This window comes from Daphnia carinata, chromosome 4 (assembly GCF_022539665.2).
Source record: "Daphnia carinata strain CSIRO-1 chromosome 4, CSIRO_AGI_Dcar_HiC_V3, whole genome shotgun sequence".
Taxonomy (NCBI): Eukaryota; Metazoa; Arthropoda; class Branchiopoda; order Diplostraca; family Daphniidae; genus Daphnia; species Daphnia carinata.
Genome location: NC_081334.1, coordinates 860,081 through 884,822, shown reverse-complemented (window position 1 = coordinate 884,822; position 24,742 = coordinate 860,081). Strand labels below are relative to the sequence as shown.

The 24,742-nt window shown below is 39.6% G+C and overlaps 4 protein-coding genes and 2 long non-coding RNA genes across 8 annotated transcripts; 1 reads left to right on the top strand and 5 right to left on the bottom strand.

Annotated features, from left to right (window-relative positions):
- The first annotated feature begins 298 nt into the window (after positions 1-298).
- On the top strand, positions 299-1,689 carry LOC132087926 (uncharacterized). Its single transcript, XR_009420885.1, has 4 exons — positions 299-429; positions 508-683; positions 746-1,090; positions 1,190-1,689. It is a non-coding gene; the product is annotated as an uncharacterized LOC132087926 (long non-coding RNA).
- Positions 1,690-3,394: 1,705 nt separating this feature from the next.
- On the bottom strand, positions 3,395-4,452 carry LOC132087935 (uncharacterized). Its single transcript, XR_009420900.1, has 4 exons — positions 4,337-4,452; positions 4,083-4,258; positions 3,676-4,020; positions 3,395-3,576 (listed from the first exon to the last, which is right to left on the bottom strand). It is a non-coding gene; the product is annotated as an uncharacterized LOC132087935 (long non-coding RNA).
- A 1,224-nt stretch (positions 4,453-5,676) lies between these two features.
- LOC130694771 (neuronal acetylcholine receptor subunit alpha-5-like) lies at positions 5,677-9,656 on the bottom strand. 2 transcript variants are annotated; one of them, XM_057517864.2, is made up of 11 exons: positions 9,372-9,656; positions 9,012-9,091; positions 8,267-8,451; positions 7,628-7,737; positions 7,410-7,551; positions 7,281-7,349; positions 6,968-7,142; positions 6,753-6,902; positions 6,637-6,681; positions 6,436-6,575; positions 5,677-5,942 (listed from the first exon to the last, which is right to left on the bottom strand). In XM_057517864.2, exons 2-11 carry the CDS (start codon positions 9,085-9,087, stop codon positions 5,703-5,705), a joined length of 1,332 nt encoding a protein of 443 aa, XP_057373847.1. In that variant the 5' UTR covers positions 9,088-9,091; positions 9,372-9,656; the 3' UTR covers positions 5,677-5,702. The 2 variants fall into 2 exon arrangements, with proteins under 2 accessions (XP_057373847.1, XP_059350838.1); XM_059494855.1 differs by lacking the exon at positions 9,372-9,656 and adding an exon at positions 9,174-9,272.
- Positions 9,657-10,294: 638 nt separating this feature from the next.
- LOC130694789 (snurportin-1-like) lies at positions 10,295-11,973 on the bottom strand. The gene is made up of 4 exons (XM_057517890.2): positions 11,736-11,973; positions 11,432-11,678; positions 11,172-11,354; positions 10,295-11,102 (listed from the first exon to the last, which is right to left on the bottom strand). Exons 1-4 carry the CDS (start codon positions 11,891-11,893, stop codon positions 10,710-10,712), a joined length of 981 nt encoding a protein of 326 aa, XP_057373873.1. The 5' UTR covers positions 11,894-11,973; the 3' UTR covers positions 10,295-10,709.
- Positions 11,974-12,097: 124 nt separating this feature from the next.
- On the bottom strand, positions 12,098-14,071 carry LOC130694766 (uncharacterized). 2 transcript variants are annotated; one of them, XM_057517858.1, is made up of 5 exons: positions 14,037-14,071; positions 13,755-13,975; positions 13,421-13,688; positions 12,380-13,355; positions 12,098-12,233 (listed from the first exon to the last, which is right to left on the bottom strand). In XM_057517858.1, the coding sequence occupies exons 1-4, from the start codon at positions 14,059-14,061 to the stop codon at positions 12,385-12,387; spliced, it is 1,485 nt and encodes a 494-aa protein (XP_057373841.1). In that variant the 5' UTR covers positions 14,062-14,071; the 3' UTR covers positions 12,098-12,233; positions 12,380-12,384. The 2 variants fall into 2 exon arrangements, with proteins under 2 accessions (XP_057373841.1, XP_057373839.1); XM_057517856.2 differs by lacking the exon at positions 12,098-12,233 and having other exon boundaries at positions 12,279-13,355.
- Positions 14,072-14,264: 193 nt separating this feature from the next.
- LOC130694750 (uncharacterized) lies at positions 14,265-20,398 on the bottom strand. The gene is made up of 4 exons (XM_057517830.2): positions 19,835-20,398; positions 17,307-17,489; positions 16,959-17,238; positions 14,265-16,864 (listed from the first exon to the last, which is right to left on the bottom strand). Exons 1-4 carry the CDS (start codon positions 20,045-20,047, stop codon positions 14,532-14,534), a joined length of 3,009 nt encoding a protein of 1,002 aa, XP_057373813.1. The 5' UTR covers positions 20,048-20,398; the 3' UTR covers positions 14,265-14,531.
- Between the last annotated feature and the right edge of the window lie 4,344 nt (positions 20,399-24,742).

The window sequence follows — 24,742 nt, the reverse complement described above, 5'->3', positions numbered from 1 at the left end:
TACACGTGAACCTTATGGCATTTGAATTATTAGAAGTGAAAGTTGCTACAGCCCTTAGTCTTGCCCCGGACGGTCGCTGAAACCCAATGCAGAAAACTGAATATCGTACCAATAGGTGGCTATAGTGTTTGGGGGATCGTCTGCAGTAAAAATTCCTGATGCAAAGTTGTTACTGATTTTTTATTCGACGCTTAATACTGTTAAATACTATGGCAATCCGTTTTACCTCAAAAAAAAAAAAAAAAAATCACACTTTTTTCTTTTTTTTTCTTATTTGTGTTTTTTAGCTCAAATTTTGAGTCTACAAGCAAGTAGTTACTGGAAAAAAACAAATTAGAACGGGACACTTTCAAAACAGTGAAGGAGGTTTTTCCAAACTCATCCCTAACTGAACATGAGGATGAATTGGCATTAGGCGAACACAGTCAGGTACTTAAAATTTTCAAATAAGAATTCAAAATAAGTATAGAATTTTAACAAACAATTCTTTATTGTTTATTTATTCAGTCTACCACCTGACAGTGTGTTAAAGTTAAATTCTGTTAGTGCTGCACTAAAAGAATTGTTAGAAATAAGTCCATGCAGCGAAGGAAGTGAACAATTGTGGGACCGTATTTGGGCTGAAAATGGGTGTGGTACGGAAACCCAGAAATAGCACGAGTTCAACATAAAACATGAATTAGGTACTTTTTGGTTTTTTGTCTATCGAAAAAGTATTTTTAATGCTATTATTTTGCATTCACAGATTTTTAGCGGGGGATCAAGTCAAATCTGGAAGTGTTACCGGATGGAAGAGTGAGCCTACAGTTGAAAAACACTGAAAGTGCATTACCATTAAGGTATGAGGTAAAGTAATAGAGTATGCAGATTGTCTAATGAGAAGTACCATCTTGTGTGAATGAATCCTGTGTAACAGCAATCCTTTATAGTTCTGTCACAGCTAGAAGCCTCAAATAATTCTGCTTCTCTTGCTAAAGAACAACTTGTCCTTTATGTTCAGAGTGTTGGTGAAGCTGGGTACTTAAATGGCCCTAAAGATGTTTCATTTCGTTGGCATTGCAGCAATGAACATCATACATGGACTTTTTAGGTATGAAAGGAATTTTCTTAAAATTTTTTGAATTTATGACAAAGCATTTCTCCTCCTTTTTGCCAACCATGTCTAATCTAAAAAAAATTTATCCAATAGGAAAGGATTTTCAGCATACTGGGAACACAACTATCAACAATGCAACATTCTAGGGGTGTTATTTTATCATTCAAGAGCCTTATACAATGATTTTCATCTGCAATTTGTATGGCCTTTCCCAAGCTTCTGCCAGAAGTTGAATCAATAGGTCATGTAAGTCACATGAGCAACAATTGAGATGCTTAATGGTGTTGTTTTTCTTTTCTCAGCATAGGTTAATAGTAACATTGGATCTGAAAAAATTCTTGGTTGGGGCAAGACACTGAATAAATTGTAATGATTGAATGGATGACATGACATTTCTATACTTAATTCGGATTCCCGAGACGGTATTTTATATTTAAAAAATTGAAGTGCATATCTGGGCTCCCTTCCTTTCCGTAGCCCCGTTTCCCCTTGACTCGTAATAAGCCCGTAGGGGGTCATGCCCCTACTGTACGGTATATATAAAAACAACATATACCGAGGTTTGGAGGGCTCTGGCCGGAAAGGGGACGTGGGGGTCCGCTTAGTCCGATGATGTGTTCACGGAGGGCGACGTGGCTACCCACAAATCCGAACTAAAGGTTAATCGCTCCTGTAAAAATGTTCCAAATCTTCAGCTCTTCTTCCGGCTTCTCTTAGCCAATCACCGGGTAATCTCCCCGGTGGGTCAACAAGGCAGTGTCTCCCCCTGCCTGGGTTGACGGCAACTTTTGAAAGGGCTATTGTGCCTTTTTAAAGTTGCAAAAATAATTGTAATGTGCAGAGAATTGTCAATAAAATTGTTTTTATAAAGTATTTTTTGCAAAATTTGTTTCTTTCATTGTCTGTGTTAGCTGTATTCACACATTACATTTATCAACTTTTTTTTTTTGCTTTGCTTTATTTCTTTTTGTCACCTTTGAAGGTAAGTATTGTTTCCATTGGTTTATCGTTTATCTGTAAGTATTCAATTATTATTTATTACACTCTTTGAATTCTTCAACTTAGATTCAAGGAACAACGTGTAATATCCGGATATTTTTTGAAGTAATTTTGTATTTTGTTTTACTTGTATGGGAACCGATCCCCAGACATTCAGCGTGCAACGCCGATGCTCTAACATTGAGCCAAGAGATACATCTAAATATTTTATTATCGCATATCATATGTTATCGTCTAGGATGTTTATGCAGTCTTTCACAACTATATGTTTATCTTTCTATTGCTTTCATAAGGTTCATAGCTCTGTGGTAGAGCGTTTAGCTGCGATACCTTTTACCCTGGTTTCAAACCTCAGTAGATGTGTAAAAATGAAGTAGAGTAAATGTAGAAGAGTATATTGCAGAAATGCATTTTAGTTTTATTCTAAGTGTAAATGCAAGTCCACAAGTGACTAGAAAAAAGCCAACTTGACATCATATCATTCAAATATTGGATAGAGCACGTTGTTCCTTGCCGAATATCCAGGGTTCGATGTGAATAAAAATAAGAATGCTTACAGATAAACGATAAACCAATGGAAACAATACTTACCTTCAAAGGTGACAAAAAGAAATAAAACAAAGCAAAAAAAAAAAAGTTGATAAATGCAATGTGTGAATACAGCTAACACAGACAATGAAAGAAACAAATTTTGCAAAAAATATTTTATAAAAAAAATTTTATTGACAATTCTCTGCACATAACAATTATTTTTGCAACTTTAAAAAAGCACAATAGCCCTTTCAAAAGTTGCCGTCAACCCAGGCAGGGGGAGACACTGCCTTGTTGACCCACCGGGGAGATTACCCGGTGATTGGCTAAGAGAAGCCGGAAGAAGAGCTGAAGATTTGGAACATTTTTACAGGAGCGATTAACCTTTAGTTCGGATTTGTGGGTAGCCACGTCGCCCTCCGTGAACACATCATCGGACTAAGCGGACCCCCACGTCCCCTTTCCGGCCAGAGCCCTCCAAACCTCGGTATATGTTGTTTTTATATATACCGTACAGTAGGGGCATGACCCCCTACGGGCTTATTACGAGTCAAGGGGAAACGGGGCTACGGAAAGGAAGGGAGCCCAGATATGCACTTCAATTTTTTAAATATAAAATACCGTCTCGGGAATCCGAATTAAGTATAGAAATGTCATGTCATCCATTCAATCATTACAATTTATTCAGTGTCTTGCCCCAACCAAGAATTTTTTCAGATCCAATGTTACTATTAACCTATGCTGAGAAAAGAAAAACAACACCATTAAGCATCTCAATTGTTGCTCATGTGACTTACATGACCTATTGATTCAACTTCTGGCAGAAGCTTGGGAAAGGCCATACAAATTGCAGATGAAAATCATTGTATAAGGCTCTTGAATGATAAAATAACACCCCTAGAATGTTGCATTGTTGATAGTTGTGTTCCCAGTATGCTGAAAATCCTTTCCTATTGGATAAATTTTTTTTAGATTAGACATGGTTGGCAAAAAGGAGGAGAAATGCTTTGTCATAAATTCAAAAAATTTTAAGAAAATTCCTTTCATACCTAAAAAGTCCATGTATGATGTTCATTGCTGCAATGCCAACGAAATGAAACATCTTTAGGGCCATTTAAGTACCCAGCTTCACCAACACTCTGAACATAAAGGACAAGTTGTTCTTTAGCAAGAGAAGCAGAATTATTTGAGGCTTCTAGCTGTGACAGAACTATAAAGGATTGCTGTTACACAGGATTCATTCACACAAGATGGTACTTCTCATTAGACAATCTGCATACTCTATTACTTTACCTCATACCTTAATGGTAATGCACTTTCAGTGTTTTTCAACTGTAGGCTCACTCTTCCATCCTGTAACACTTCCAGATTTGACTTGATCCCCCGCTAAAATTCTGTGAATGCAAAATAATAGCATTAAAAATACTTTTTCGATAGACAAAAAACCAAAAAGTACCTAATTCATGTTTTATGTTGAACTCGTGCTATTTCTGGGTTTCCGTACCACACCCATTTTCAGCCCAAATACGGTCCCACAATTGTTCACTTCCTTCGCTGCATGGACTTATTTCTAACAATTCTTTTAGTGCAGCACTAACAGAATTTAACTTTAACACACTGTCAGGTGGTAGACTGAATAAATAAACAATAAAGAATTGTTTGTTAAAATTCTATACTTATTTTGAATTCTTATTTGAAAAGTTTATGTACCTGACTGTGTTTGCCTAATGCCAACTCATCCTCATGTTCAGTTAGGGATGAGTTTGGAAAAACCTCCTTCACTGTTTTGAAAGTGTCCAGTTCTAATTTTTTATTTTCCAGTAACTGAGCTTGTAGACACAAAGTTTGAGCTAAAAAACACAAATGAATAAAAGAACACAAATACAATCATTACATATTACCATCCTTAGTTTTGTTGTCATCTAAGATTCTGTGCTGTTGAAAAAATTGAGCCTGCAGCTTCATAATTTTATCTAATAAACAATAATTAATAATTGAAAACTAATAAAATAATGTTTATACTTACCATCCTTATCTTTTATTATCTTATCCATTTTTAAATATTTTTCTCCAGCCACGAGTTTTTCTTCAGCCACGCGTTTTTCTCCAGCCACGCTACTCAATTAACTGCTAATAGGATACAATTAACTCAAATTGCTTACATGCCTGTAATAACGAAACCGACTGGTAGATGGCTACGGGTAGAAAAAAGAGAAAAAAGTGTGATTTTTTTTTTTTTTTTTTTTGTTTTTTTTTTTTTTTTTTTTTTTTTTTTTTTTTTTTTTTTTTTTAATCCAACGGTTTTTTTTTGTCGAGTAATCCTAAAAAATGTTGGCGCGCTAGTACGAACTAGTACATACTGCTATAGCACAATATTCAATGTAATTTAAAAACAGCTGCTTGGAGGAATAATCAAATAACATTTCTGAAATCAGCGTATATATGGGTATACGGTGTAATTTGTTATAGAATCCCAAGTGGTATATTTTTGGGTTAAATTGTTGAACTCGAAAATAAGCCCGACAAAAAAATAAGTCCGATTTTTCTACCAATTTTGGATTTCCAAAATTTCTATGTAGCAATGAACAAGAAGTAGATTCGAAATCGACGATAATCGCGTAAATTAACTGTCTATTTTTGATGAGATCATAAATTGTTTAAATATTCGGGAAAACGGTAATACGATTGGCAAATAACACTCACCCCTTCCCACTTTAAGGCAAATTTAAAATTTTACTTGAACATGATTTCGATTTAGAATTAAAACAATCGCAGAAATTAAGTTTATTTTCTAATGGTTTTACAGTTTTTGAATTAAAAGGTAACAAACAAAGTTGGTGCGCTAATTGCACTTTGTTCTCGTTTATTTTAAAAACGGCTGGTTTAAATAGAAAACCAATAACTTCATAGAAATCGGCGTTTCATTTTGATAGTACTCTGTGGTTTTTTTTATCCAGAGCTATCGCGAACTTCGTGAACACCGGGAGCCATTGAGTGTCAAGACACCTAAAAGTTATGGTACTACTACATATGCTTTTCCTCTTCCCACGGCCGTTCATATCTCTTCATTCAGTGCTCATTTGTCTGTTGTATACAAGACAACTATGAATGCCGAAACAAGAATAAAACTCAGAAGATAGATGGAAAACGCTAGTCGATCAAAAAGACTAGCCACACGGTACCAAATGTCTATGTCTTCAGAAATGCACGTTTTGCGAGGCTGCATCAGACGTGGTTGGCCGGTTTCATCCGGAACAGTAGACGAAGATGACAGAAGTGTGCTTGAATCATTCCCAGTGCCCAATGGGATATGAGCCTATTGAATTACAACTAGGTTATCATACACTTTCTGATTTTTAATGGACAAAATCGAAAGCTAAATACATCACACATAACTTCTTGACATTAAACATGGACTTTTCTGCACAACTGAGCATTAAAATAACAAATTTCGGAAGCTGTTACTACTTGACGACTATATTACAAATCGTTGTGGCATTCGTTCATGTTACACAGCTTCAGCACTAGTTCTCCGTTGGTAACCAGTGAATGTACTACGTTTATGCCATATTAATGAATGATGGACGCCTTACCACATTTTCAGGATAAGACAAGAACAAAATTCAATATTCTCTCAACATTGCTTTATAGACGAACATTAATTGCCAATGTTGGATATGTTCAGAGACTTTTATGAAAAAACTGAAATATGCTGAAGCTTTTCTATTCTCTAGTTAAAGTGTAGTAGTCGACGACTACTACTTCACTTAACTAGTCAGGAGCAGTCTACTGTAGCGTGCAAAGCCTACCTGATTCAACTCGATTTCTGCCAGAATGTCACGTCTAGGTGTCAACGTATCCAGTATTTTAGTGTTCACTATACGCCTTACCCAATAGGGCGCGGATTTCGGAGACCGTCGTAGAAGCCTTCGGTTCATCATCGTTACAGCTATTTGTGTAATATCAAAATTATTTTACAAATACAGTGTGTTATTTCAGGATATTTTTACCACAATTTGAGCCGCATTGCAGAAGTAGCACAAGATGAGTAACCACTGTGGTGAGAAGAAACATAGATGTAATGCAGAAATTCACTAGTTGATTAATAGTTGTAAGCAATATTTACGGAGAACTGGGATGTTTTTTCCTGTCGGTAATTTCCATAGAAAAATTACAAGGATCAATGTCATTCCAATGATTCCTGAATATCCAATTGCTTGGCGATCAGCTGAATTAGGGCTCATCCAGTATGAGAACAAGACGATTATCCATATTCCTGAATCCCAAAAACTTGCTTTTTCTTTCAATTTGTAGAAGCATTACTTTACTTTATTAATTTACCAGCAGATGATACCATAGCTATTTTTTCTGCCAGGGAAGAATTTCTTTTCAAGTGAACAGTGACAGCTACATCTTGGTAATACGGATTACAGCAATTGAAGTAAGAGTTGGTCGAAACCGCTGTTTCTGTTATCTCCCACTGCGAACTCCAATTTTCGTAGTGTATTAGATCTGCCTATCCATGAGAAATGCAAAATTAGATTATGAGCTTAGTCATACCAAGATATAAATCTTTCTGAGTAAGATCTATAACTATTATAAAAGAAATGCGACGTATAATCAGAGCCAAACGAGGCAGTATTATGATTGCTACCTTTGTTTCATTTTCCAAAATACCGAGGAGTATTTCGGTACTGTCCAAAGTCCACGCACCGAATCGTATCTTTGAAAACCAACTTTTAAATTCAATCATGATATAACCTTGATATTAGAAAGTAATTACTTCACATTTTAGGAAGCCTTCTGGCCACTTAGTCAAATCTGGGGAACAGGGTGTTACGAGATACAGAGGTGGTATGTAGTACACCGTACCGTCATGAAGGAGAGTTGCTTGAGATGGAGGCATGGGGTCGTAGCCTCTAACACTGTAGACGAAGCAAAAATAAGATGCTAAAATTGAAAAATAAGCTTTTCCCATCGTAAGTTGAGAGCGTAATATACCTGTTAAACACCACTATATCCGGTTTCCACAATAAGTCCGAAATCAGCTTCAAGTTCCGCATATCACCAAAGACTGAAGGGTCCCATTTCAGCATACTGTCAATCCAGCGCTATTAAAAAAAGAAAAAAAGTTTTTAAAAGACTTCCTAAATTAAATGCATTTGGAAAAATATACTAACAAAAGAATTTTTTGATTATGGAAATCAATGGAGAATATGAAAAATAAGACTGAACTACTTAAAACCGTAAATTTCAGTCACAGATGTTATTATACTGTACTTTCTATAGACCTGCCGTTTCTGAGCGGAGAGTACGAGTTTTTGGGCTCATTGCAAACGCACGGGGTGTACATCGACTGCAGAATATAAGTTGCAAATGATTCTACATAACCCTATTTCCTTGTTCATCCCTAGCTAGGGTATATTCCTGGTTGCCGTAAAAAGATGTGATTAAAGCTGTACTACTAAAGGCATATCCTCAATGAGCGCTTGGGTTCATTATCTCCGCTCTGGATGGGATCATCCCTATGATTTTCAGACGTACAATGCCAACATCAGTAAATCCGACGGTAATAGAAATGCGCTGAGAACGTACATGGCTCATCAGATATTAAATGGTGTTAACATCATCTAGTCATACCAATCCAAGCCATCCATTTGTCTCTAGAATACCGTCCTTCTCGTTGAAAACAGCCCGTGTGAAACTAAACCGCACGTCTACTTTGATAACTTGTTCACTGCTGTCCAATATTGGTCTTGCATGTTTATCATATTGGCGAACATGGAACAATTCATTTTTGAGTTCTTTAGTCCAGCTGAAATATGCTAAAAAAATAAAATAAAAAATATTTATTTTACATGAAATTTTTAAAACAATTGAATATGATTACGATAAGTACACGATTAATTACGTTCAGTTAGTATGTAGGAGGAGAGAGGAGATATGAAAATACTACAAAAACCAATGAGCAATTTATCGTTCAGTTAAGTTGATTGAAACTGCATAAGTTAATGCAGTTTCACATTGTTCATTATCGACCATACGGTAACGCAAGCTTAATTCTTTAATATCTCTGATGTTTAAATCACGTGCGCTTGATGGATGGATATCCGACACGAGAACGTTGTACGGAAAGGAGATTCATTTTCTGTGATAAGCAAACCCAGTCATGCTAGCTCATTTGTTCAAGATATTTACCACGATTCACAGTTTGGACAAACGCCAGTGTTGTGTTTATAGAGCGTTTCGTTACTAAAAGGCTTTAAAGATAGCATTAGTTATAGTGAAGAAAAGAAAAGACAGATAAACTACGAGATTGTGTTAAAAAACAAAAGGTATTTCCACTATCCATATAATTTGCCAAGAAACACAGTTTGCCACTTACAGGAATTCGTTTTTTGAGCTTTTAGAACCGGCGAACAAAATAGAACCACGTGTATCAGCAAGAAAACCAACGCCATACTCCTGTAAATAGTACGCGTCAACATGAAAGACGATAAAGATGTTTTTGCAACATGACAATAGCCTACGTCCTTGATAGACTTACAATAAAAATTGCAGACGATATGCGGTTGAACCAAACCTTTGCAATGAATGCAAAGCGATACGTATTCAGCTTTCAAATATTTCGACACATAGCCTACGTGCGTAAAACGTTACAAATCTAAGGTACACATTGTAAAGGTTTAATAAATAAAACTCCCGAGCATTAGCAAAGCATTAGACTCAATAACAAAATGTATACCTTTTCAGATTTTGCTGTTGTGTAGACAAGGGAAGTGGCTACAGCTGATAGTTTTGGCGCACTACCGCATATGGCCGAAACACAAAGAAGACTGGGGGCGAAAGTCAAACTCATTTTGTCCGAAGCCACCACTCTATTGAGAATTCCCCTTTCTTCCCATCGTACTTCTCGCCTCTACGTCTTGCCATTAACGTCATCACTTGTACATATGCCAGCCCTAAACTTTTCTACACGTGCGTCAAAGTGCATGCTCTACCTACGAAATATTCCATTTAATGAAGAAATCCAGAAATAGATTACAAACAGACGACTGCAGTTGCCACACCATTGACAGCTTGGACATAAACAAGCGCACGGTGAGCGTGGTTTGTCAGAAAATGTTAAAAACTTAGAACTATTATTTAAAATACCTATTCTGATTAGATATAAATCAAGTAAGAAAAATATTAATGTGCTTAAAAACGAGGCTATCAATCGGCAAATCAACTGTGTGTTCATAATTTTCGAAGATGTTACCTTTGAGCATTTCGTTGGAATCGTGTAACCATATTTCCGCCTGATGTGTAATGGTGGTTTTACGACTTATAATAAGCGCCTTGTGTATCGTAATACGGAAAGAGAGAGAGAGCATCCTACGCAAGTTAGCAATTGATCTCGTTTGAAAGAACTTTATTTGTAGCCCCGATTTTACGACTCCTGGGCTCCCACTGTAAAAAGAGATTAACTTTGTTTATAAACGTTTACATTCAGAAATCTTACCCATAATTTCTTTTTTGTGCTTTAGCGGTTTATTCTGACGACACGAAAGATAATGAATCACATTGATTGCAAAAACAAAAACAAATAAATGGTCATTTAACGTTTTGGGGGGCAAGTATTGTCTGTCGTTTTTCTTAACTTTAATTTAGTACTGGCCATTGAACTCAATAAACGATAAATGTATTCATTGAAATCAACCAACCATATACCATAGCAGCAAATTTCTGTTAACCTTGAGCAACCAACCCGAAATTGAATACCGATAATGGCTCAACGTCACTGACTTATAGCCAAATGCATTTTTAGTGGGTTATTGCTTGGTTTACTCATAACAATGCTTATTTCATCAAGCTCAGCAGCTCCAATACACGGAGATATTAATGGTGGCATCGCCGTCCCCAATCGAAATGAAGCAGTTTATCCGAAAATGAACAGTTGCAAACAGTACAGCGGTATCGTGATCCGATCTGATTTCGACGAGTAACATTTTGTACAGATATAATACAGCAAAGAGATATGCTCTGCATCATCTTGTGTCAATATATAAAATAAGGCTAGACAAAAAACAGAAACCTGTTTTCATTCTTTTACCAACATTTCAACAGAATTTTCATCATGTTTCTCTTTCACATTTCTTTTTAAATGCTGCTGGATGTTCACATAATTTGATGGCTTTTTCTGCATATAAAACTCAGGTACCTTTGCTTTTAAAATCTCTGAAACCATGAAAGGCTTAAGCCATCCAACTAAAGGGCTGACTCCGGGAGTGTAATAACCCAGTTTATGATAAAACAGTAGCCCATCCAAAGGTGACCAGATTTGTTTTTCCATCAGGAGTAAATCTTCAATGTTTTCTTTTGTACAACTTTTGGTAGGCAGTGGAATAAAAGGGTATCGATTTTTATCTGACTTCACACCGAATTCCGGTTGTTCACTAAATTTGCCATGCAACCAATAAAATCTAAATTCAGCCTTCCAGTAAACAAAATAAAAGTTACATAAGTTTTATCAAAGTCACATGACCAATTTGTTTCTACCTACTTCACAGCCAAGCAAAGGCACCCTACTCCAGCTTAAAACATCCAGGACAAAGTAGCACTGCTTATATTCATTCCAGACACAATCAAGAATTGTGCTGTCTGAACTCTGCCGAAATCCCCCAGGTAAAAATGATTGAAACTCTGTGATCAGATACCCACTTTTGGAATACACACGTGTCCATCCCTAGCGCCATTCACATAATATGGAGATAAATTAGCTACTGAAATTGTTTTTACAGACATAAAAAATAAAATATTTACCCTAGATGCAACTACCAGACATCTTTTACCAGTAGGGCAAGGCATCACTAGCCAATTGGTTTCAAAATCTTCTGGAACATCAACAAGCCATTCTGAAAGCATAATCTGGTCTTGGTATGTTCTAGGAGTTTTAATTTTTGGAGGTGACCACTCCATTTCCTCTTGGGTTTCTGAGAGGCATTCCTCATCAACACTGAAATCACTTTCAGCCAATCGACGGCAATGATTGTAGTAGTCATATCGGTTCCTGGATATGACTGTATTAAGATACAAAGAAATTGGAATACAAATACAATAGACTTACTGCTTTTGGTTCTCCAAGGTTTTTCTTCTTCGTTCTTCTTGGTTTATTTTCCATGTTTTCGATTTGAATTGTGAAAACCGGGGATGTGCTGTCGCAGTGCTATACGGTTCTGTGGATACATTAAGTGATGATTCCAAAGAGCCAATCAAATTATCCATTATCGTACAAAGAAGGTGTTCTCGCGCAGACAGACAGAAAACCGTAGAAGAAGAATTGTACCAATCAAGCAGTGCTTCAGTCGACTGTGAATGCAAATGTACGAAAAAACCGGATAGCAGACGACAAATTTAATGCGAATAAACTATAGTCAATTTGTCACCGACGATCAGCAGTGATTATCACTGTATTTTCACGAAATAAACGAGCGTACGAGCCTGCGCCGTGCTATATTTTACATTAACATGAATGGCGGGAAAAGCCAATTTCTTCTTTTCCAAATTTCTTTGATTCCGCCCTCGTGTAAATCACCATCTGATCGTTCGTTCCAAATGTCGGCATCTAAGCAAGCCAGTAAACAAAAATTTTTATTGTTTAGGAAATAGAGATTTATTGATAAAAATTCCACACAACAATTGTTATTTGGTTTAACTTGTTGAGAGAAAAACTTTTGCTTATATATGGCATTGTTGGGAAAGATTGCTTACTGAAGTCAGGAACCCTTTTCGCTTTGATTAGTGAACAATACGGGTCCATTTTCTCCAACTGTTTCTAAAGGATGGACAAACTCTTCGTCGACTTTACATTCTGACTCCGTGTAGGCATGCATCATCCACACTTTAGATGTTCCCGTATTCGAGCGACGAAATTTTTTCTTTCGACGAACCACCAGTGTTACACCTATGCCAAATAGCAATAAAACTACTAATGTGACACCCCCAATGGAAGCAAACAACACTGTAGACGACTGGCAACCATGAAAAAGAGCAAAGATTAAGAATTTTTCCATTCCTTTGTCTGTTTTGCACGAAACCGAATCTCGGATAATACTACGGACGTTTGTGCCTTCTTTCCGTTTGGGATCGCCATGAGTGCTGAAGAGAGTGTCGAGAAGAATTTCTAATCTGCAGTCGCAAATCTCGATCATCTTGATGTCGACTTTCTGCAGCGAAGAATTTAAGAGCGATTCATTTAGATCAAATGCTCCGTTGTCAAACTTCTCAATTGTTATGGCAATGGTGATCTTGGCACTGCCCATGGTTTTTATTGCATGGAATGCGTGACGAGCGATCCTCTTGAAGGTGTTGGATATAAAATCAATCTTCTCCTTTGCCGCCAGCTGAAAAGCATATGGATATAGGTTGCCCACTGTATTGTTAAGAAATTTGAAAATCCGAGGAGTGTGCAAAACGAAAGCTTCCGATTGGATATCGTTTAATTTGTTCGATGCAATAGTGGCAGAGTCCGTTACATTCACGTGGAAAGCGCCGTTTTCGATTGATCTGATCTCATTGCTCTTAATCACTAAATATTGAGCCTCACTATCGGACAAGGCCTTACTCTTTATTTCCATTATAGAGTTGCCCTCTATCGTTAACTTCTTCAAACAAGATACATTGAAGAAACTCTCCGATTCAACCAACTTCACATTGGAATGGCTGATGATAATTTCATTCCACGCACCTGTGAGACATCAGAATTCATTTAAGACAGGGAATTAATTATTTAAGACGTTAATCTATATGCACCGGTTAAAGTTCTTCGCTTTAAATTAGCAATGGAACTTGCGTTAATGAACAATGTCGGCCGTAAAGAATGTCGCCAGCCAGAACTGCAAGAAGGTTGAGACAGTGCGTAAGGTTCGGTTTCAATCTGTTCAACCCGCTCGATGGTTAGTAATTGCAGGTTCTGTGAATAATCTAGGCTGCCCTTGGTCACCTTTAACCGATGAAACCCTGTAATAATGACTGTTTTGGCTTCTTTTGGTAGACGATTGTTCTGATTCAAAACGAATTCCTGGCCCAACCAAGTCGTCAGTTCAGCTGTAGTAAAAATCCAATATGAGAAATATGAAACAATTACCTTACAGGTGGATGATGACGTACATTCGACACGACTTTTATTGTTAAAGCATTCACAGCACTTATCGTCACAGATCGAAACTGGACGGTTTTGCTCGATGTGGTGAATTTTCGTCGTCGAAGTAGTCGATGGTGTGGTCCACCTGCCGAAAGCAGATGTCCATTCTCTTGGCTCGCCTTGGCAGTTGGCTGTTACGAACAGCACTGCCAACAACGTCACCGCTGTGTGATTTTCAAAATGAATTATTCACATTACAATATTTTGTCACGAAACTATTTTTACCAGTGCAGAACTCGGAACGATCCATTCCATTCGTTTTGACGTACGAGTCTAAATTTTATTATTATTTTTTAAATCAGATATCGTTCATCACCGTGTTTTGCCTTCACCACATCCTGCTAGAACAAAGAGAGCCCGGCGGAGAAAAACCTCACAACCGGAACCCCTTCCCAAACAAAGGGTTGACCGCAGGACTCGCAACAACGTGACGTATTTAAATTAGAACACCCGGAATCGCAAGATCTTTATTAGTGGCTGTTGGTGAATCATACCCAACAGTTCAAAGCACAATGGCAACTAAGTACACGCAATGTACACACACGCCCAAATATATGAAAAAGAACTCTTAAAAACAACATTGACATTGATGACGATTTTTGACTTGGTTAACTCTTAACCAGTTACACATTTCCAGCAAGGCCTAGGAGCGAAGGCGTTTTCGACGGATTGGAAAAGGAAGCAAACGTGAGAAAAGCCGAGAGGGTTACGTGAGTTGGATCACAGAAGATCATTCCGTTTTTCATCTTGTACGACCAACTCAGAGTACAACGGCTCGCTGAGGTCGTGCGGATCGGCATACTCGCACAGCAAGGCTGTCCTAGCCGGTTTGGGAGGACCGGTCATTCCGCTTTTGTCCTGACCATCGGCGGGCCGTCGGAATGAAAAACTAGACGATTGGCCCGTCACTTCCGCATTGTTTTCGCCCTCATTAGTCGGCGGAGGGGAGCGAGGAGCGCCATCCGGTGCAATGGATTGCGCAGCTGATGGCTTTCCGGCTGACTGCAACTTCGATTGGTTTGGGGAAGACTTTGTTTTGGCGGAAGCAGCCGGAGTGCCAGACGACGTAGTTGGTGATTTCTTTGGGGCCGGCCGAGATGAATTTCTCCAAGGCGGAGGTTTGGCATCTTTGATGGACGAGGCGGATGTGATTCTCGGTTCAGTGTTGTTTCGGTTGGCCAGCTTGTCTTCTCTTGCTGGAGGGGGCCATTTAGGAACAGATCCACGCACATGAAAAGGCTGATTTTTCGAAGCTGGAACGTTCTTTAACCCAGCAGCTGATTGGCTATCGGATGGCTGTTTGTCTTCCATTTTAAGCTCGATGGATGCTGCGTCATCCACAGATGGAAGTCGACTCTCCGATTGATCAGCGCTCCACGGTTTGCAGTAGATATGCTCCGACTTGGCGGAGGACGTAGACGGTCTTTGATCGCCATCTACCACTCTAATGAGATCGTAGAGTTCAGGCGTCGCATCACCTCCTTCCGACGGCGGAATGTTTTTTTCCTTCGTGACAACTGAATCTTTGACTTCGCTGTACAGAGGGGAAACTTCCATCTTGTCTCGTAGGGCCGCCATGACATCCTGAGTGAACTCGAGGGCCAGACTAGACGGTGGGTCTCCTTCATCCATGTTTTCGGATGAATCCACAGATTCCGGGATTTTCGTGTTCGTCTGCGTACCTCGGTCCATCGTTTGCCTGTCGGTGTCCTCGATTTTGGCCGTTGTTTTCGGTGTCCATTGGCTAGGCATGGTTGGAATGGCCGGTGGAACCGAATGACTGGCTAAGGCTTGCCATCCGCTTGGATTCGGAGGATCCAGCGGTTCCGAATAAATCGGTCCGAGCTCTTCCAAATAATTTCGGTACTCCTTGACGGACAGACGTGAAATGGAGCCGGACGAAACGACTCCGCTTCCCAATTGTTTCTCCACATTGGGAATCAAAGGTGAACACGTGACTCGTTCGTCATCCGACGCAGCTTTACGTCCGCGATTCTGACGACGTGTTTTGCTCTTAAAGCGGATAATGGCCATGCCCAGGCAGACGGCCAATAAGACGCAAGCAGAGAGCGCTCCAAGAACGATGATCATCACCAAATCTTGTCGTGAACTGAAGCCAACTAGTTTTGTTACACTGCCATCTTCAATGTCGAACTCGATTATTCGGCTGACGTCCAGCAGTGCACGTCTGGTGGCCACGCAGCGGCTCAGTTCGGTCTCACGTGCGTCGGAGCAAAACTCTTCCGTGTAATTGTTCATGGATAGAAATTGCGGTTGGGACAGGTCCAAACATTCCGTGGCTATCTGATCCAACCAACATAAACTACTGTTGAACAATGACGAGCCGAGCCATAGGGCATCAGGAACAGAGTCTTCGATGAAAGAGGCGGACGTTGTGGTCTCTGCTATGCGAGTGATTTGAGTCAGTTGAGCGGCCCATCCTGCCATTTGACAATCGCACACTTGCTGGAAAGAATTCGCCTCCAATTTCAGTTGGGGTACCTGAGCGCTGATAACAAAAGCGCCCTGTTCCACTTGCTGGAAGTTGTTGTACCGTATGACGAAACGGACGTCCCGTTCGGCTTTCGGAGACGGGAGAAGTTTAGGCTCACCGATGTTGTAGAACGCGTGACGTTCGACAAGCGTCACGGTGTTGTTTTCGATTAGCAGTTCGTTCCATTCACGTAGGTAAATGGCACCGGTGGAAAGCACGTTGATTTGATTGGAATGTAGGGTTACGCGTGCGACGGGCATAGACAAGGCACTTCGATTCATGCGTCCTATTTGGCAGACTTCCATAATAAACGACGAAGCGGCCGATGAAAATGCACGCTCGTCTATGTCACCTATCGAAGTGTATCGCATTTCGAGCGAATCGAGGTGCGTGAATTCGCTGAACGCGCCACCTGCGATCGAACCGATTCGTGAGCCGTGGATGCTTAGCTGAACGATGCGTAATGCCGAAGTGGCATTCGATTGGATTTGGCCCGTCACGGTCACGTTGTCCAGCACAAGTCTGTCCAACGGTGACGGAAATGTGAAACTTTTTATTTCTAAAAAAAAAAGTAAAAACAAAATAAAATAAAATTTTGAAATTTGATGCAAAAAAGAAATGTCGGAAATGAATTTTAAAAAAACTAACGGAACCTGTCATGTTGGCATGTTCAATGACGATCTCAGATCGGATGTGGTCTCCATCAACTGGACTAGCGGTAGCGAAGCGGAAAGCCAGCGAGGCCAGGTGCAACGACTGGACGTTGCTCAACGTCAGCCGACTGAGACGTGAAAATGCGGATTCCTCAATGCGCACACTATGGCAATGCGAGGATGAAAGGGCGACGGGTTTAAGTGGATGGCTCAAAAAAGCACCGCTTTTGATTGTTAATTGGCGACATCTACCGATGATCACAGTCGCTGCTTTAACGACCTGTACAAAAATAATTAGGAAATTAATAGGATTGAACACACGGCAGTTGGATTGAATATTTTGCATACGTGTGTCTGATTGAACGATGCTGGATGAAAGACAACTTCGCCGACGTCTTCTACAGTCACGTTGGACAGATGGCTCAAGTGTTTGAATCCGGCTTCGTGAACGATCACGCTGCGACAACTTCGGATCACTACACTAGAGACGTTAGGCGGCACTGACGTCTTATGAATGTCTAGCGTTGCTTCCTGTTTAGATCCAACCCCCCAGCAAAGGAACAAATAAGATCAAGTAAAAACAGTGATTGTTTCAATCAGCCAACCATTTCCTTCTTTATTTTTTAGGGGGATTTCTATTGCATTTCCGGCTGCCCAAAATGAACCTGATATCAAAACGGGTTTTGAGTTTCCCATACTTTCAGCCGTCATCCATGAAGTGACCAGACTAGTTTCTTGATGTGTTAAACGTATCAAAGAATTTCGATGGTCGTAATCTAATCAGTGAGCACATGAAAAGCGCGACGAGAGACAACAGCAACAAATGTGTGGTAGTTATAGTCTTGAACAGTTTCAAAGAAAGTTACATTGGCTAAGAGGGGGGGGGAGGGTTAAGAAATATGAAAGTATAAGCTTTTACAATCAGAAATTTGGGGCGTGCTCATCCGGCTGGTTACTGAATTCGGATAGGAAAAAAAAAAAATAAGAAGAATCTCTTTCCTTTGTTGAAACAAGTTTTTTTCGACTTAAAAGCTTCATGTCTAAGGATTATCTGATGATGGATGAAATGATTTGGGTTGCATGGCACGTATAAATTCTATAAGGGTATACGTGCATCTCCATTGACACCTAACAGAGTTATCATGAGCTTTGATTTATGAGCGATCGTCCCAACAAATGAATTCTTCATAAGCTTTTAGTTTGTTTTTTTTTTTCGTGTAGAACCGTGAGTAATAAGATGTACGTTTTCAACCAAAAAGGCGATCACGCACTGGATTCAATTCTTCATGGAAATAGCCTTCAAACTTTGATGATTAAATATTCTGTACAACTTGTGGCTATAAAAGAGGGAAAAATAATATGCCTGTGTTAGCCGCCGAATAGGATCGAACGTCCTTCTATTCGTGACAGAGCAATAAGTTGGGGCTCGAAAACGCCTTTTGGTTTGCGAGACTGAATTACCCAACTTTTCTTTTTATTTCTCTTTAACTGACAGCCACTAATTTATTTCGGTTGCATTGTCTGTTTCTAAAGCCGGTGCAAGAATTTCACCTCACACAAAAAAAAAAAAACGAAATTGATTTATGATATTCCAATGATAACCTCAAAATTCAAGAACTTCCGGTAACAGTAAATCGGTCACGCGCATAACTTGGCTCAAAGACGTGGTTAAACATCCCACACACGCTTTTCTCCCCTCTCCCAATGTTTTATTCTGGATTTTTTTTGGAAACTAGAAATAGCCCAGGAATGTCTATGTAGTTTGTAGAAACATTCTAGTCTAACGACCTCTCCCCGGATGTTATTCAATCCGGAAATCGATCGACAACAGATAGCCTTTCTTATTTTTCCCTTTTTCTTCTAAGAACACTTGATATGTTTTATTGACTATTTTCTTTCATTGTTTTTTTTTTTAACATAAAAACAATAACACTCTTGACTTTTACTTTCTTTGGTCTGCCGATGTGCGTTATTCATAACTCAAATTACGTTAAACATGATACTTTTTGATTGAAAAGAAAGGGTTTGCCTTGGCAACTAGAAAATTATCCTTTTCACTGTTGTTAATTTTTTGGGGGATGAAAAAGAACAGCTCCTAAACAACAACTATAATATTGTATGCTAAGCGTGAGCTTCTGTGCCTCACCATAAAAGGCGTCACCTGTGGGCCCTGGGAGTCTCATTGTTTTGCAACGATCTTGCGAGCTCGTTGTATTGCTTTATATTTCCCATTCCGAATAATCAAATGGCGACCTTGACGACCAACCTGATAGTTAACTCAGCACGACCATTGATTCCTTTATCGGTGGACCCCACTGTTCTGTGTTACACGTTTCACACTGATGGTTGTTAACTGTTGAGCAAGGGTCGTCACGGACCGCGTCAATCTCGGACACGGTTCTATGCCTCTTTTTGTGTGCGATGTTATCGAGTCCAGCTCAGGTGAATGAATTGGAAGATAAAGGTTTCTATTGAAAAACGCAATAGTCTCATTCTAAATTATTTTTCGTTTTAAACAAAATCTGTTAAACGACGCACGTTCGCCTTGTGTAACACCCGACATAAATGGCTTTTGGTTTCTCTTTCAGTCATGCATTATTCATGGAATTTCGAGTTATCAAATCGAATACTATTAAGTGCACTAACTATATCAACCCCACTATTCCCCTCAATTCTTATTGCCAATCTTTACCATTCTTTCAGGTTGCACTTTTCCCTGTCTTTCGCACTATTTGGCTAGCCGTCAACTATGCGTAATCAATCGTTTCGAAACGGTACATTCTCAGAAACTGACGTTGCTCGCCAGTCTCATTTTCTTTTGAAATGTGGGTCCTTAAGGAAGATGCTGTTTAGGCAAGGCATTAACGTTTCATTACCTGATCCTGGGGTGAGCATTGACAGATGACGTTGGCCATTCCGTGCGAAGAATCATTGCACGAGCATCGTGAATCATTGCACAATCCAAATGAATGAGACGTTTGCAAAGACAACTGAGCCCGTTGTGCATTCGGTTGATCGACCGGCCCAGCAAGGGTGCCAGACAGCGTCGATACGATCGCACAAAGCAACAACAAGCGCGAGCGTTGCATTTTTCTTTTTGTTTTGGAAGCTCTGTGCTTTTATTGCTGTAACAGCGAAAAGAAAAAAAACAATAGCGCCTTTATTTCAACCAAGGCGAAAACAGGAAACCACGACGGTTGGGATTCGTCATACGTATCCGAACGGCGACATTCAAGTCGCCTTCTTCGCTTTCAGTTCATTCGTTTTGGTTAAATTAAAAACGACCACTAGAACATACACACACACAATCACAAAACCAAGATGATGTAAATCTTCTTTAATTACACTTTTTCGATAATATTTCTCACATAAAATGTAAATCCTTTGGAGGGGGGTTAGCCACAATAAAAAAGAAAGATCTTCTCGTGACTCCGTCTCACTGTCAAATGCCAATGGCTCGATGCATTCACAGCCAGACGTTCTTTCTCACTGGTGTGGAATCGTACGTTGTGCATGGCTGTAAGCCTGTTGAGTTTTCCCGGTCCTCCCCTCCTCCCTTCTGGTGGGGTTTGGTGTTATTTTGTACGTACTCAACTCTCTCCTAACAACCGCCCCCCTCCCTCTGCGTTCGTCTGTTTCATGCTTCTTTTGATATCCTCCCTCCTCCTCCTCCCCCCCGGCTTGTTTTTCACTATCTCCCTTATTCTTCGCTATTTATTCTTTTTTTTCTCTCTGTGTCTGTCTTTTCGTTTTTCTCTCTTTTTTTTTTCTTTCCTCCGTTTTTCTACTGGCTTTCGAAAAACCGAATGATAGGGCAAGGGCAAGAATGAACGCAAATGAGAAGAAAAAGGGAGGTTCTCCCTTCTTGCCCGGCTTCGGACCGTGGATCAAAGAGCTCGGGACCTTCTCGAACCGCGGAGCGCTGACCCGCATCATTTTGTTTTCCCTCAGACGATGTGTTCTTTTTTATCTGTATCATCAAAGATTTCCTTTCTCGTGTCTCTGTCAAGTTTTCTTTATGACAAAAAGAACATTTTTTTTAAAGAGTTGTCTAACGGGTGCCAAAAAATAATCTGTTTAAAAAAAAAAAATAAGCCCTCGATGGCAGCTTCAATTGCTCTGGACACGTTTGACGAACTGACGGTTAGGGTCATAACAATAGAAATTATCCCGCTGGCATTTCGTCCAGTCAAGGTGAACTAGAACATTTACAAATTTGGTTTTCAAATGATAAAATATTCGTTTTTTAAGAGCAGGGTTTTTTAAGGTACCACCACCATTTGGTGACTTGCAGCAGAACAATCAGCATGGCGACCATATTTGGTTTGGCGCTAAAGCAGCATTGCCCTCCAGTCCAATTTCCCTTTTTTTCCGTTTATAGTCAGCTTCTTTCTGTTTGCAAGTTATCTCGAAAAAAAAAAAAATACAACATCATATTTTGAGGCATACTTATTTACTGTTCGTCTGACTTGGGATAACTAACTGGCATTTATTCTAAGAACTCGTTCTCCCCTCCTTTTTTTGGTGGTTTTTCTTGTAATTAGAAATCATTGCCGAAAGTCTTTCAATCTTCCAACGATGGAAAACAACGTGAACGATGGTTAAACGAAGGACGGTCAGCGTAATCGAGTGATTATATTATTAGAAGGATTTCGTGCTTGTTCTTTCGAAATGATTCGGCCAAAACTTAAACGACCTGTTGTGTCTTGACTTGGGCAAAATGCTTCTTAATTACATCATTGCTAGACGCCGTTTAACAAATGAAATATTCATGAAATTAAGAAGACTAAATGAAAGTTCAACGTTTCTTCTTTTTGCTTCACACACGAGGGAAGAAGTGTCGCATTAGTAGAGAAAAAGAGCATTTCTGGGACACTGTGTTACCAGCATGTTATTGGCTGGAAGTTAGCCTGTTCCTAAATGTAAGTATCAGCGGTGTTGACCAAAAGCTAGAATGTGATGTTGTGCTCATGTTCTCGAATTCGGCTATTTAGTACCAATCATGACGACGATGACACTCGTCTATCAATTGGCTACAAGTGATAGAATCCTATTTATGTTGGAACTATTTTTTTTTCTTTCTAGAAGGAAGAAACTACTTCAATTCCCATGACGACAATGATCAGCAAAATGGCTGCCATGTTTTTCTTTTGCTGCATTGCAGTCAGTGGATTTTTCACTCCCAACCTCAGGAACGAGATGTGATATCCTCAACAATAATATGAGTTAAAATAGTTGACATGAGATCTTGTCTTCAGGTGAATATTCTGTTCGTCTTCTCCTACATCCGGTGCCGTACTTCACCCTTAGTTTGTTCCCAACCACCAGATGACGCGGGAGTGGTGAGCAAGCTCCTGGCAAAAAGTGGAAAATCAAATCATTTCGTTCAAACATTACTGTGATCTGATGAAAACAAATAAAAAAAGACAATCAAACGAGTGCGAAGCTGCTGATACAAGGGATAGTTCTGTTAATTGTAGAGGTACTGTTATAGCATTTTTAGTTTTTATTGTGTTTACCATCATGGGGTCGATTGGCACATTTTCTTACATCAGAATCCATCAAACAAGACAAGATATTTTCTGAAATGATGAGTTTTATTCAATTTTATATTTTATTTCGTAACATTCCTCCTTTTTCAACCGTTGGTTAATAGCCTGGCATATTGCCATATGCTCATGCACCATTCCCCTATACTAGAACTGTAGGGGAGACCGGGGCTAGTCCGGACGGAATTCGCTCTGAGGCGATAACTTTTTACTGGTTAGGAATTTCTTAATTTTTTTGCGCCAGTAGAATCGCCAAACTCTAAGCTAGGTCCTGTAATTCTTTCATGATCGCCGGATGATAAGCAAAGATGTTATTAGATTTTGAAATTTAAAAAAAAATGGACCCATCTTATACTGTGCGGGGTGAAACCGGACAGGGTGTGGGTTAAACCGTCCACGTCTACTTATTATCAAAACAACATCTACTAATAATTTTTAAAAATGAATAAAACATTGTACTGGCGTTTACATTAAGAAAATATATTGTTCTCCAAACAGTTGACATTGGAAAATACTTAAAGAGCAATTTTTTGAACATTTTTCACTGTTCTACCGGAGCGGGTTCTTTTAGGTGACAGAATTAGGGGCAGATCCTACTAATCAGAATAATACTAATCAGAATGACAACAGCAACCCAAATTTCTTCTTATATAACCTACATGCCGATGTAAGCATGGATAAATTTGGCATTCACTAAACAAGCATCTAACAAGCTGCCAGTTGCATGTCCGGTATCACCCCTTTTTTGTTGTCCGATGTAACCCCCAAGAGCCGTGTTGCGGTAAAACCCAGATAACTCAAAAACTATACAAGCGAAAATTCTTCTAAAAAAACCATCATAAACACAAATGAAAAACCCATTTCAGAGAATTTTTTCTAAATTGTGTATTAGTCCGTGCGTCGGCAAGACGAAAAACACTGCGAACGCAAAGCGAAAAAAAAAGCATACAAAAACCGGTCATTCATCCTATTTCGTTCATTTTTTTAGACAACAGTTTGAAATTTTGTCCAAAGGTGAGGAATTGCCTTAATAATGTTGTGTAAAAATTTCAGAATTTTTCAATCAAAATTGAACAAAAAAAATCAAATGGTTGGTTTAGCCCCCGTCCGGTTTAGCCCCGGTCTCCCCTACGTATGAACGTCGTTTTCGTTAAAAAAACAATATTGCACCTATTTTTTTAATGCTCTTAATCATTGAATAACGTGTAATTAAAACACTAAATTCCAAATCAAAACTTTTTTTAACGTTATGTTGTTGCGAAATTAACTTAAAATGCTTTCAAAGAACGAAATCGAGTATTGGAAGTTGTGCTAGTGCTGCCCAACGTACAAAGCTGAGGATGCGAATGCAGTTTTTATCCACGTTTTTTCTGCCGTATAGCACTTAAAACGCTTGAATTGTGATTCAAAACGCTTGAAAAGTCATTCCAAACGCTTGAAAAGTGATTCAAAATGTATTCTTACGTGAAATTTCCAGCAAGAGTAATTGGCGTAGTGGCAGTTGGAGTTGTTGCTGTCGGTTGGCTCGGTTGGAAGGCGTACATCAAGGCAAGAGCTCCTGTTGTGCAAATCGGTGATTCTGACGAAGCGCAAGCAGACATGGTTTCGATCGACGACGCACATCGAGGAGATAGCCACGCACCTAACGAGGATAACATCGTCCCTCAGCAAGATGATGAGCAACCTGGCGTACCCACAGAGGCCCCTGCCCTAAAGGTTCGAAAGGTGAGGAAGCCAAACAAGGCACTTTGGAACAAAAGCTACCAAAGACGTTTGGCAAGACGAGCACAGGAGAGAGCGGACAGATTGGCCCAGCACCTAGCGACTTCTGCAGTTGCATCCGATGAAGCATGTTGTGCACTGCCATTGGCCTCTGTACCTGACGATGATGCCGTTCTGCCTGACGATGATGCCTCCGTGCCTGTCCAACCTGTGCAATCCACTGACAAGGAACATTCTCCAGTTCCCATCGAGCACGAAAGGGTTGACGAAGTTCGTCCCGCAGAAAGTGAACAAGTGGTAGAGGTAGTTCCCGAGCAAGGGGCAGCAGTTGCAGATGCACCCGTTCCACCCCGTCGAGTGAAAAATCCAAACAAGGCACTTTGGAACAAAAGCTACCAACGACGTTTGGCAAGAAGAGCGCAAGAGCGAGCGGACAGATTGGCCCAGCAACAAGCGACTGCTGCAGTTGCATCCGATGAAGCATGTTGTACACAACCATTGGCCTCTGTACCT